Source organism: Henningerozyma blattae, chromosome 1, assembly GCF_000315915.1.
Source record: "Henningerozyma blattae CBS 6284 chromosome 1, complete genome".
NCBI lineage: Eukaryota > Fungi > Ascomycota > Saccharomycetes > Saccharomycetales > Saccharomycetaceae > Henningerozyma > Henningerozyma blattae.
In genome coordinates, this window is record NC_020185.1 from 2,453,456 (window position 1) to 2,467,714 (window position 14,259).

At 33.3% G+C, this 14,259-nt stretch overlaps 5 protein-coding genes across 5 annotated transcripts; 2 read left to right on the forward strand and 3 right to left on the reverse strand.

The window, feature by feature from the left end:
- Positions 1 to 105: 105 nt before the first annotated feature.
- Positions 106 to 699, forward strand: ATG12 (Atg12p; the record flags this gene model as incomplete). Its single annotated transcript, XM_004178249.1, has 1 exon — positions 106 to 699. One exon carries the CDS (start codon positions 106 to 108, stop codon positions 697 to 699), a length of 594 nt encoding a protein of 197 aa, XP_004178297.1.
- A 349-nt stretch (positions 700 to 1,048) lies between these two features.
- PYC2 (pyruvate carboxylase 2) lies at positions 1,049 to 4,576 on the reverse strand (the record flags this gene model as incomplete). The annotated part of the gene is made up of 1 exon (XM_004178250.1): positions 1,049 to 4,576. One exon carries the CDS (start codon positions 4,574 to 4,576, stop codon positions 1,049 to 1,051), a length of 3,528 nt encoding a protein of 1,175 aa, XP_004178298.1.
- Positions 4,577 to 5,345: 769 nt separating this feature from the next.
- PDB1 (pyruvate dehydrogenase (acetyl-transferring) subunit E1 beta) lies at positions 5,346 to 6,482 on the reverse strand (the record flags this gene model as incomplete). Its single annotated transcript, XM_004178251.1, has 1 exon — positions 5,346 to 6,482. The coding sequence occupies one exon, from the start codon at positions 6,480 to 6,482 to the stop codon at positions 5,346 to 5,348; it is 1,137 nt and encodes a 378-aa protein (XP_004178299.1).
- Positions 6,483 to 8,533: 2,051 nt separating this feature from the next.
- Positions 8,534 to 10,162, reverse strand: PCS60 (Pcs60p; the record flags this gene model as incomplete). Its single annotated transcript, XM_004178252.1, has 1 exon — positions 8,534 to 10,162. The coding sequence occupies one exon, from the start codon at positions 10,160 to 10,162 to the stop codon at positions 8,534 to 8,536; it is 1,629 nt and encodes a 542-aa protein (XP_004178300.1).
- Positions 10,163 to 12,129: 1,967 nt separating this feature from the next.
- Positions 12,130 to 13,830, forward strand: TDP1 (tyrosyl-DNA phosphodiesterase 1; the record flags this gene model as incomplete). Its single annotated transcript, XM_004178253.1, has 1 exon — positions 12,130 to 13,830. The coding sequence occupies one exon, from the start codon at positions 12,130 to 12,132 to the stop codon at positions 13,828 to 13,830; it is 1,701 nt and encodes a 566-aa protein (XP_004178301.1).
- Between the last annotated feature and the right edge of the window lie 429 nt (positions 13,831 to 14,259).

Below are 14,259 nucleotides of genomic sequence, written 5' to 3' on the forward strand. Positions count from 1 at the left end.
GGCATAACGATGAGTTTGAATCATAGTTACCGAGTAGTTTTAAAATAGTTAATGTAAATGTTAGCACAATAATGATTGAAATAATAACAAACGATATATTTGAAAATGGAAGACAATCAAGAGAACTTAGAAGGAAGTCGTAGTAGATTGTTAGAAAGTGAAAATGATGATAATCAATCTGATTATTCCAATGTTTCATCGGATTCGCAAATATTAGAGAATCAGGGGAGTGTGACAGGCACCATACAAAAGCAATTAAAATATTTTAGTAGGCGACTTTCACAATTAGGATTAGAAGGAGAAGCAGAAGTTCCTTCAGAAGTGGTTCGCTTACAAGACCCACCTCTTGCTACGTCACGTATCCTTCAAAGACTTCCAGAGGCCACTAATAAAGTTGTAGAAAAGACACAAAAAGAACAACTTCACAATAGTAATTTAGATGAGAAGATAAATATTAAATTTCAGCCAATTGGGAATATACCTGTTTTACTACCTTCTGTTTGTAAAATATCTTCAAATCAAAAATTCTCCGTAATTTTAGCTTTTTTGAAAAAAAGATTAAAGCTTAAATTTGTCTATTGCTATATTAATAATTCATTTGCCCCTAATCCTCATCAAATAGTTGGGGAGTTATGGGAACAATTTAAAGTGAAAGATGAACTTATAGTAAGCTATTGTGGTTCCGTAGCCTTCGGTTAGATTTATAGTATCGCTTGTTAGTGATATTCTTAGCATTTAGCATTATATATGAGATGTTGTTGTTTTTATCGATTTATAGAAGTTTCCTTAATATTACATATTATGAATATAGACGAAAGTTTTAAATTTCTAGAGTATATTAAGATTTGAACCGCAATTTAATTAAAACGAATTTCATAAAATTATTTTTTTGTACGTATATATGATTGACTTTAGAAATTTTTGAAATGCACAAAGTCTTACCTAAAACAATTAATCGATATAAATAAAAATACAGAATATAGGATAACTTTTTACAAGTCATTAAATAAATTAATAGATTAAATAGATTAATGTAAAGTCAGTAAAATTATTTTGGTGGTTCTGGATCTTCTAATGTGATTAATAGATCTGATGCATCGACATTTTCACCATCTGCAACGGTGACATTTTTCACTAGACCATCAGATGGAGAAGAAATTACCATCTCCATCTTCATGGCACTTAGGACAGCAACTGGTTGACCCTTTTTAACTAGAGAGCCCTTATGAACTTTAACTTCGACAATGACACCTGCCATTGGAGCACCAATTTGATATGGATCATGGGTATCAGCTTTTGGCTTAGCAACAATGTCAACCTTTAAGGATCTATCGACCACAGGGATCTTTCTTAATTCACCATTCAATTCGAAATAAACTTCTCTTGTACCGGTAGCTTTATTTAGATCACCGACTGCTTGACATTTAATAATTAAAGTTTTACCTTGCTCAATAGTGACTTCAATTTCTTCACCAGTAACAGGTGGAGCTAAGAAATTCTTGGTTGGTAAGACAGATAAATCACCATATTTTTCTCGAATCTTTTGGAAATCTTCATAGACCTTTGGATACATATTATAAGAAGCAACATCACATTCATCAATGTCACCGAATCTGTTTTGCAAGTCTTCCTTAATAGCTGCAATATCGAATGGTTGTAATTCCAAACCAGGACGAGAGGTCATCTTCTTTCTCTTACCCTTTAAGATATCAGTTCTTAATGGTTCTGGGAATCCACCATATGGTTGACCTAATAAACCTTCAAAGAAGTCCATGACTGAATCTGGGAAATCTAAAGAATTTGCTAAACGTCTAACATCATCTGAAGTCAATTTGTTGGTAACCATGAATTGTGCTAAATCACCCACAACTTTAGAAGTCGGTGTGACTTTGACGATATCACCCAATAAGTAATTGGCTTCCCTGTAAGCACGTTTTGTTTCTTTCCATTTTTCACCCAAGCCTAATTGTTGTGCTTGGAATAATAAGTTAGTTAATTGACCACCTGGAATTTCATGTTCATAAACTTCTGGATCTGGACCTTTCAAGTCTGCTTCGAAACAAGAGTATAACAATCTCATTTCTGCCCAGTATGCATCTAATTCTCTAACGTGTTGGGCATTAATATTAGTTTCGATATCACCATCTAAAGAAGCTAATAAAGCGTTGATAGAACCTTGAGAAGTTAAACCAGACATGGAATTAATGGCAACATCTACTACATCAGCACCATATTTAGCACAAGCAACCATAGAAGTGACAGCAGTACCTGCAGAATCATGAGAGTGAACATGGATTGGTAAATCTGGGTATTTCTTTCTTAAAGATGAAATCAATAGCTTAGCAGCAGCAGGCTTCATGGTACCAGCCATATCTTTGATACCCAAAATATGAGTACCTAATCCTACAATTTTTTCAGACAATTCCAAATAATAATCTAAATTATATTTCTTACCTGGTTGTAGCATATCACCCGAATAGCACATAGTGGCTTCGACTACACCACCTGCTAATTTAACAGCTTCAATACCAACTTTTAATTGTTCTACGTCGTTCAAAGAATCAAAGACTCTAAAGATATCGACACCATTGTCCTTTGCTTGTTTAACGAAATGATTAATGGCGTTATCAGGTAAAGAAGAATATGCTACCCCGTTAGCACCACGTAATAACATTTGGAAAGGAATATTTGGAACTAATTTTCTTAAAGTTCTTAAACGTTCCCATGGATCTTCATGCAAGAATCTCATAGCAACATCGAAAGTGGCACCACCCCAACATTCCAGGGCAAATGCACCTGCTAGGGCAAAAGAAGTTGTTGGAGCAATTGCTGCTAAATCGTAAGTTCTTAGTCTTGTGGCTAATAGAGATTGATGAGCATCTCTCCAAGTAGTATCCATAATCAAGCAACCGTTAAATTCACGGACTTGTTTAGCGAATTCCTTAGGACCCTTTTCTAATAAGGCTTTTCTCCAACCTGAAGGTGGTTCAGCGTTAGTAACATTAATGACTTCACCATTTTTATCATGTAAAGCTGGGATATCTGGACGAGTGGCCAATTTAGGTAGCCCGATTTGACCCTTAATAGAAGAACCATTGACAGCTAAATCTGCCAAATAATGTAATAATTTTTGAGCTCTATTCTTGGAAGAAACCATTTGGAATAATTGTGGGGTATCATCGATAAAAGTAGTCCAATAATCACCCGAGACAAAGACAGGGTGAGTCAATAAAGTCAATAAGAAAGGTATATTTGTCTTGACACCTCTAATTCTGAATTCAATCAACGAACGTAACATCTTTCTACGAACGATTTCATAAGTAGAGCCTGAACAAGAACATTTGACTAACATAGAATCATAATGAGGTGAAATAGTAGCACCTACATAAGCGTTACCACCGTCTAATCTGACACCATTACCACCTGCAGAACGGTAGACTTCTAATCTACCAGTATCCGGTTGGAAATTCTTAGAAGGATCTTCAGTAGTGATACGACATTGGATGGCAAATCCACGATATGTGATTCTATCTTGTAAAAGACCTAAATCTTCTAATGAGGCCCCGGCAGCGATTTGGATTTGAGCTGCAACGATATCGATACCTGTAATTTCTTCTGTAATAGTATGTTCCACTTGGATTCTTGGATTAATTTCAATGAAATAATGTCTACCTAAATTATCGACTAAAAATTCAGCAGTACCTGCATTAGTGTAGCCGGCTTCCTTGGCTAATTTAACAGCATCAGTTAAGATTGAGTCACGAACTTCTCTTGGCAAAGTCTTTGCTGGAGCTACTTCAACAACTTTTTGATGTCTTCTTTGTACAGAACAATCTCTTTCGAATAAATGTACAACATTACCATAATTATCAGCTAATAATTGAACTTCAATGTGTTTTGGGTGATCCAAGAATCTTTCAATAAAACAAGTACCATTACCAAAGGCAGTACGGGCTTCAGAAGTGGCACGTTGGAACGCATCGGCAATATCATCACCTTCACGAACCACTCTCATACCTCTACCACCACCACCAAAGGCTGCTTTAATAATCACTGGGAACCCATGTTTTTCTACAAAGGCTTTAGCTTCTTCTACTGTGTCAATTGGGCCTGGAGTACCTGGAACTGTTGGGACATTGACCTTGGCGGCCAAGTTTCTAGCAGAAACTTTATCACCTACTGAATCAATAACTGCAGCTGGTGGACCAATCCAAGTGATCCCAGACTCTGTGACTTTTCTAGCAAATTCAGAATTTTCTGAAAGAAACCCATAACCTGGATGAATGAAATCAACGTTATGTTTCTTTGCAATATTAATAATCTCATCAATGGCAAGATATGCACCGACTGGAGTATATTGGTTTTCGGCACCGATGACATACGATTCATCAGCTTTCAATCTATGCATAGCCAAACGATCTTCGTGGGAATAGATAGCCACGGTTCTCATTGACAACTCGTGAGCAGTTCTGAAGATTCTGATGGGGATTTCCCCTCTGTTGGCCACAAGGACCTTGTTTTTCTCACCTAAGAGACTGAAATTGTCTCTTAGACCAGAGAATTTCTTATTTGTCATATTAAATGTACGTGTGTATGTGTGTGTGTATTTGATTGGTTCCACTTTACAAAGACAATTCTAATTGAGTTAATTGAATTATACTGGAATGATGGAAGAATTGAATCGATAATATAAGGAACACAGAAGAAAGGGGAAACAAATACAGATAGAGAGATTAGTAAATATAATTATAAATAATAATATATATAGAATACAGAAATATAGAATATATAAATACAGACGTAAGATAAACGATACAGTCTAGAATTCAGGAATAAATAAGGATAGACTGGCTAGTATCCTGTTTATATATAATTGCCATCTGGGACATATGAGAGGGCGAGAGTTTGCCCACGGCGTAAAGGCATCGCTGAGATCCTCGGCCGGAATTGGTACGGTGAATCGCACGGGAGTGACTCTTCCCTGGAAGAAAAATTTATGCTGGTAATTGAGAAAATAAAAAAATATAATTAAAAACATAAGCGGAATTATAAAACCGCATTAAGGGCACGTGACGTCACGTGGAATTTTAATATTAGGGCTACGAGTAGTAAATAGGGTTGTGTGGGTTTTATAGAGTATGTTAGGGTTGCGGAGTGGTGTAGTTAGGGTTGTGCTGAATGTATACAGAGCGAGTTGTTATATAGTAGAGGGTAGATAAGACTAGATAAGATTATGTAAGGCATGGTGCTCTTGCAACAGGCAAACTTGCACAAAATGCGTCCTAGTCATGGTAGTATGTACATCGGATGGGAGAAGAAAAGGGAGGGTGTGAAGGACTATGTGCTTATTCCATCGATAGTGTGTTCTTGATGGCTCTGACAATGGTTTCTGGATCTGGGAATGCAAAGTCTTCCAATTCCTTGGCGTAAGGAGTTGGTACATCAGCACCGGTAACTCTTTCAATTGGGGCGTCCAAGTAATCAAAACCTTCACTTTCCATCAGTTGTGCAATGATTTCAGCACCGACACCGAATTGAGGGAAAGTGGATTCGACAGTGATTAGATGGTTAGTCTTCTTGACACTCTTAATAATAGCATCGATATCCAAAGGTCTAATGGAACGTAAGTTGATGACTTCTACTTCCACACCGAATTCCTTTTGCATGATTTCAGCAGCCTTTAGGGAGAATTCGACGTTTCTGGTGTATGTGACAAGAGTTAGATCTTTCCCTGGTCTTTCGATCTTGGCAGTGTAAGGTAATGTGAAATCTGGAGACAAGGCTTCTTCGGAAACATCAAAAGTTTCACCATATAGTAATTCATTTTCCAAAAACACAACAGGGTTTGGGTCTCTGACAGCAGCTTTCAATAAACCTCTTGCATCTTCAGACGAGTATGGGACAAGAACTTTCAAACCTGGGATAGAACCGTACCAAGCAGAGAAATCCTGGGAATGTTGTGCTGCAACACCTACAGCAGAACCGTTGGGGCCTCTAAAGACAATTTGACATTTTTGAGTACCACCAGACATATAATGTGTCTTGGCTGCAGAATTGACCACTGCATCAATAGCTTGCATGGAGAAATTAAAGGACATGAATTCCACAATTGGTTTTAACCCTTTCAAAGCTGCACCCACAGCAAGACCAGTGAACCCATATTCTGTAATTGGAGTGTCGACAATACGACGTTCACCAAAACGATCCAATAGACCTCTGGTGACTTTATAAGCACCGTTATATTGAGCCACTTCTTCACCAATGACAAACACATCGTCATCACGGTCCAATTCTTCAGCAATGGCACTGTTCAAGGCATCTCTGACAGTCATGGATTTAGTGGAAGCCATTCTAATTCCATTTTTTTGAATTAAATTCAAAGTGTTAGCATGATTGGCCTTAAAGGCTTTGGATACAATAGAACGGTTGGAACTTCTAATTAGTTGAGAAGTTGCATGGGATAAACGTAAATATGATGACATTCTGTTGCTTGGATTATTTATGATTTACACGCGTTAAAATGTGATCAAAATGTATGATAGAATATTATGAATGGTTGAGTATGAGTTTCTAACGAATAGATGAGGATTCCTAAAGCAATACAATAATGGACTGTCAAAGGATATAATAAAAAGATAAATTTATTTCTCAAAAGAGTTGCTTTCTTGGCGTATGCACAGATCGATATATGCACTATGGTGTTTTTTGCTAAAACAATGCTATGATCAATAATGATCAACAACTCAACTCAAATCAATATTTGACCATCCATTCATCCAGCATCCATCAATATTCAACCATACCTTAGTTTGTTTCTTGTTCATTCATTAACTTGATGCTATGAGATCCTCATCTGTCTAACTTCACCTTGTCCCTTGTTTCTCTGTGTTCTTGCTTCTCGCCCTTTTTCCCACCTCCGACAATTCCACGCCGATTCGGTCACGGACCGGTCACGCTAAACTGAAAATCCATGACACAAATACCTATCTATTTTAATTATATTAAAGGTCATGATTTAATTTCAATTGTATTTAAAGATTGATCTGGAATCCTTTTATTTAATAGAATTTTGGGTCATGACTTTTTTTAAAAGAAAAGAGAAAAGAAACCAAAAAAAAAGTGATATCAAGCTTTTATGAAAGCATTAAATACACAAGTAGGAATCCTATAAAGTGTAGCTTAGGCATTTTAAATATTTATATAGTTAGTTTTTTTGATAATCACTAGTTTTTAAAAGTTTGGATATTTGATTCATCCTAAACATGAGATTTGAATAGATGGCTATAGATAAATTAGCGCGGGAAACCCTTATAGGAAATTACAAGCAAGCCCGGATAAAAGAGAGGCTATTCTTCATTTAGTCCCTTCAAAATGAGTTACACTATTTGCCTATTAACAATAAGGTGTCAACTGGTGAAATATTTATTTTATATATCCTAATGAGTCTTTTTTTCTTTTTACTTTTAGATTCAGCATGTTCTTTTTGCGTAGATCTGATGTTCTTATTGTTCTTTTTTTCTTAAAAGAAGGAAGAGTAGTAGTGGGAATAGTAACAACTAGAAAATTAAAGTTTATCGTGACACTAAATTTTAAAGTAGTAACTCATTAATATGTCAGATACAAAGTAATAGCAATTAAGGTAGTGATTTTACTTGGAAGAAGCAAGTTATTTTTGGAATATTGACATATCTTTAGAAGTGTCAACAGTGATGCATTGATATGAACATGAAAAGGGGGAATCTTGAGAAGTTACTTTGGAGTAGATTTAAAACTGAATATCTCACAATAAAGCTTAGTGTCTCTACTTGTAATGTAAATAACTAGACAATAACAATTCGATTAGATTCGATATTTGAGTTTTCTTTAGCTCTATTCTATTACTTGAATAATAATACGATTGATTTTAATTAGCCAGCTATTTGGGGATATATAATTTTTTGATCTCTAATTCTAACCTTTTTTCTTAGTTTTGAATATCTTCTTTTTCCTCGTAAGTTGGTCTCACAAACCTTAACTTACACTTTTTCTAATTTGAATGATTATTCAATTCATCGAGTTTATCTTTTCTATATATATATTTGGATAGTCATCAGAAACGTAAAGCCCGTAAATTCTTCATATATATATTTGTTAATTGATCCATTAACTATAGAAATAATAACCTCACCAAAAAGCAGTTTAACCATTCATTTTAATATTCAATAGATGGTAGAAATCTATTGCAATAGGAATTCTATGTTTTATAAGCAAACCTAAAATTTAATCCAAGTTAATAGTTAAGATGATTTTGTCAGTTTCTTTAATTTTGGTAAAAAGCACCACTAACAGATACTATAAAAAACAAACTTTTAGTATCTCTATATAATGTCAATCATTAGTTGTAGTATCACGAAATGTATAACTATAGGATCCAAAAGCATTCCTAAGAAAAAGAAATATATATAAGGACAATACTATATAAGTGTTGAAAACTATTGAATCCTATATATAAATATTATTTTTAGAAAATATAGTGTCCTTTATTAAAAGTTCATTATAATTTACTTTCACGGTTCTTAGCAGCAAATGTCTTCGCAATATTCAGTCTTTGTAATTTACCAGTAGCTGTCTTTGGTAATTTATCAACAAAATAGACTCTACTTGGAATCTTAAAAGGTGCTACTTTAGTTGCCATGTATTTTTTAAATTCATTATAATCCATAGTACAACCAGGTTTTAATACAACTGCAGCCTCAACAATTTGACCATATTTCATATCATCCATACCAAAACAAACAGCTTCATTAATTTTTTCATTTTCTAACATAATACCATCTAATTCAACAGGAGAAATCTTTTCACCACCTCTATTGATCAACTCTTTGATTCTACCAGTTAAGACGACGAAATTTTCGTTATCAATGTACCCTTGATCACCAGTACGGAAAAAGTTCTCTCTCTTGGTAAAATTTTCTTTATTAGCCTTTGGATTATTAGCATAACCTAATGTGACATTTTCACCTCTAATGGATACTTCACCAATCTTACCTGGTGGTAAAATGTTATCATTATCATCTAAAATGTATACTTGAACACCTTGTGGTTGGCCAACAGTACCTGGCTTTCTTTTTCCTGGTGGTAAATTATTAGATGTCATTTGATGAGATGCCTCAGTCATCGCATAAGCCTCTAATACAGGAGTTTGGAATTCCTTTTCTAATTTTTCGAAAATAGCTGGTGCTAAAGGTGATGAACATGATCTAATAAATCTAATATATGGGAATGGTTTTGGTTTAGGCATGTTTAGCATAATCATACTAATGGTTGGAACACAACTAAACCAGTTACATTTAAATTCAATGAAATCTTGCCAAAATCTCTTGGCACTAAATCTTTCGGGTACTACAACTGAACCTTGAGTTCTAAATGTAGATAATAAGACACCAATTAGCCCATGGACGTGAAACAATGGCATCACAACGTATGATCTATCATTTTCAGTTAATTTATAAGTATTGGATATATTTAATGTGCTTCTAATGATATTCAAATGTAATAATGGTACTGTTTTAGGTTTAGATGTAGTACCACTAGTATGTAAAATCAATGCAACATCACTTGAACGAGCAAATCCCGGAAATCTTAAAGTGTCGTTATTGATATAAATTGGATTATTTAATGAAGAATATACGACTTTTTTATAATTATCATTGGGTGCAAAAATATCGTAATCTATTCTAAATCTATCCTTACTGAAATATAACTCCATAACAAAGCAATCGAATTTCTTGGCAGATATTAGTACTTCAGCTTTTTTATCTTTAGTGGTTCCTTGTGGAACACAGATAACTTTTGATTTTAAATCATTTAAATAGAAAGCTAATTCAGTTGATTTATATTGAGGATTCAATGGTGCACCAATTTTAGAATCCATAGTAGCACCTAAAAATGATACTATAAATTCTAATCCATTTTTCAAGTAAATTGCAACAGAATCTTGTCTTTGAACAGTATCATACAATGGAGACTTTTCATCTTTAAATACTTGTTGGAAATGACCTACCATGTGAGATAGATCTCTATAAGTCACTTGGGTATTTGTGTCTGGAATAATGACAGCTACATTATCAGATACTTTGAAAGTATCATTGAAAGAAGCAGTGTTAGTACCACTTAGAGACATTTTTATGGTTTCCTTACCTAATAAACCTAATGCTTGAGAGTTATTGATAAGATAATATATTTAATGCATATGCATATCATTTATAAATATTTTATGTATATATATATATATATATATTCATTTAAATAGGATTCTGGAGTTTTTTTCAGCTGCCTCATGACACCACAGTTTGTTGCCTTAACATTTTGGGATCTTTTGTTTTCGGTGAATTGTCCATATATCGAATTTGTCAATTTTATTGAGATTTATCGTTTGAAAAATAAGCATACTCTAGTAATCACGATTTATTAGCCAAGAATGAAATTATATAAATATTGTGGGATAATTGTAGATCAGTGTTGCTTGCCAAATTTTCTTTTAGTTGGCGATAACATTATCGAAATTAGCCAATCAAATAAAAAAATGAATTTCGTTGAAAAAGATAATACTAATGAGTCATCAAATTATGACTTATCAATACTAACATAGAAAGAATGATTTACAGCTTTTACTTGATATAATTCGAATTTAAACTATTAATCTTGCAAATTGGGAGTATTTTTGAAGATTATTTCTAATTTAAAATGATATTAGAAACAAAATTTTTCTTCAATTAAGTATATTAAATAAAATAGCTTAGTATATTTTTTTGCAAATTCAAAAATGATTAATACCTCCTTGTCGTAGTGATATAAAAGTAGTAATATGGTTTATTTTAATAATTAGTTCATTTTTTTAGAAAAATTTAAAGAATTGGATAATTAAGCTCAAAATCTTAAAATTTTTATAATTTTTTAAAATCCCAAACTTAAAGAATATGAAATTAAAAGACAGAAACACATCGAATTTGAACTACAAATTTTGAATTCACTAACCTAAATGACTAAGAATATATAGAGAGCTAAATATAGGCATGATTGTCTAGGGAATATTTGTTAGATATTTATGGTCATACAACTCTTGTGAGGTTAATTAGGTGAAAAATTTTTCATCTATAGACGATGATGAGTTAACTTCCCTTATCCAAAACACATGTATAAATTGCCAACATTTTATTCGATACCTAATCCTTGTATTTTATATACTTTATATAATTGTTATTTCTACTCAAAAAGGTAGGAGGTTTCTATTTTATAAAATACTAACCAAAATAATAATTATTCTCTAAATTATAAATGGCACCAAAACAACGGATTTAAATGTCGTACAATATTTTTTTTTTCTAGAAGTAACAAAATATAGATATATTTAGTTCTATCTATCAAGTAACGTGAACAAAAATTTATTTATAGGAATTGCATAATGAAAATATATATATGTGTTGTGAATAGTTAAGATGTGTACCAAAAGCATCAATATATACAAGAAATTGAAGAGTTTGAAACATAACGAAATTTCTAGTGAAAAAAAAACAACCCTGTATCAGTTGAATTAGAATGAATACTGTAACAAGTATATAATCCTTTCCCTATAATATCCAGTAACAGATGATTGCATTAATTAGGAAATTTTTGCTTTATATAAAAAAAAGATTCAATTTTCATACCAACAAAATAAAATGAATTAAGTATGACTCAAAAATTTGAAACAATTAAGCACACTTTAAGTTAAAAGTAAAAATTGTTAAAAAAAGCACACCCATTAAAGTTATATTTGAAACGATGTAAACTCTTGCCAAAGAAAAAAAGGACTACAAATGTACAAGATGAAACTAGTTATGCACTAATGAAGGAAATTATAAAAAAACAGCCTCAAATTGGTAGGCTAAGTTCATAAAAACAGATTTACAGAAACGTCGATTTTAAATTTGAAACTTGCTACGCGTTAGTGGGGGTACTATTTTTAGTGATTACATATTATCTCTATAGAAAAATGTAAATCGAACGGAATCGCATTAAAAAAAAAAATTACATATACAATAAAAATTTCCAAGTTGGTAAAAACCTAACCATTAAAAGCAAGTAGCAGAATCACCACATAAAAAAAATATGAGTGAAAAAAATTTACAGAACAAACCTAATGAGAATAATAAAGTAAAAGAGAAAGTAAGAAATCATTGGGCTAATTTAGATTATAAGACATTAAATCGACCCTCAACATCTCAAACCAATAATGATGAAACTTTGAACCTTAACAACACAAGCTCTAATAATCAAAAACGTTCCATTATTGACATTGAAAACGTTACAGATGTGGATAAGGGAAACCATTTGGTAATTGATCTTACGGATGATGCTGAAGAGATGCCCCACAAGAAACGAATCAAAACTGAGATCAAATATGGTCTAAAAAACTCTACTCATAAATTTCCCGGCTTTGATAACGACTGGTGCTTTAAATTAATCAAGTCCAAGATTTATGATAGTAATATCAATTCATCATCATATCTTTTAGACATGAAAGACATTTTCCATGATCCTTTTCTACAAGACACTTTTATATTTAGTTATCAATTTGATTTGGAATATATCTATAGTATGCTTCATGAGAATATTGAACGCATTTTCATAATTGGCCAAAAGGGAACCATAATTGACTATAGTACAAATGAATATACAAAATTCCGTAAGAAAACGTCCATTAGATATGTTAAGAATCCCAATATGTCGAACCACCATTGTAAAATGATAGTAAACTTATACCGAGATGGATCTGCCAAGATTTTCATGCCTTCGCAAAATATGAGAATGCTTGAACAAATCTTACCACAACAAGTATGTTGGATTAGCCCGTTGTTATTACCAAGCAAAAAAACCAAGATTTATTCTAATTCTAATTCTAATTCTAATTCTGATCTTGATCTTGGTCATGAGTTTGATTCACCATTTTTACAATCATTACGAGATTTTCTCAGCTTTTATGAATATGGTTACGTTAATATCCTAGAAGGCTGTTTCGATTTTTTGGATGATCTAGATTATGCTAGTTTAGATGATGATATTCAAATAGTTTTCTCAGCACCCAAAAACGACCGTCATCACGGTTCAGCAATGGGTCTCTTTGGGTCTCTTGGGTTATGTGGAAGTAAAGAAGAATTAGAAAAGAAGAAAGCAACACGCTACCTAGCCCAAGTGTCTTCTATTGGATATGGAATATACCAAGGAAATCTATTCACACATCATATGATCCCTCAATGGGCTGGCTTACCCAATATGGTAAGGAAACATAACGTAATGAATATTTTCAAAGAGTACAATATCCAACCAATGGTTGTTTTCCCCACGACACAGGAAATAAAAGATAGCCCTACTCATGGTGATGCTGCTGGATGGTTTCATAACATAGGATCTAATTCTTTTGAATCGCAAAAAATATTTTACAAACAAGGACCCAATGTGTCAAAAGAGAGAGGAACAACACCTAGTCATTCAAAATATTATATGAAATCCACTTGCACGGATGAGGATCCCTTTAAGTATTTGGATTGGTGCATATATACCTCATCGAATTTAAGTATGAGTGCATGGGGCACAGACAGGAAGGACCCACGTAATTTTGAAATCGGAATTGTAATTAAACCGAAAAACGGGGGTAAACTAAAGTGTCATAGCTTTGTTGATTTAATATACAACCGACCTGGATCACGATTAAACTCTAATGAAGAAGCCATCGGACCAAGATCTGTACTGGTTCCGTTTCCTAAACAATTGGAAGGATATTCCGATCGGGACTTTGCTTTTTCTCAATAAAATGACGCATTCACATACGTCAATTATATATATATATACATATATATATATTTACTTATTCATACCATGCATAGGCTATAGTGCATACTAGCAAGCTGAGATATTCCGTGAAACTCTGCGAAACAGGGAAGCGTACCGAGCTGTCTTGAAAGGGAAAAGTTATCCAAAACCTTAAAAAAGGCAAGAAAAATTAAAAAAAAAGAAAAAAAGAAAATATTATAGCAAATATACATGACGTCGCCGGAGATCACAGTGACTAGGGTGCATGGATGTGCAGTCTCAACCCAGTAATTATGCCTAGAAAATTACCGTTATCATTAGTGCTGATTAAATCGGAGAATAAATTGCAACAAATCGGGTGAGAGGCTGATCAAAAAGAATCCACATGCAAGCGTGTTTCTTGTACGAAGTTGTCTGTGCCAGTGTGTG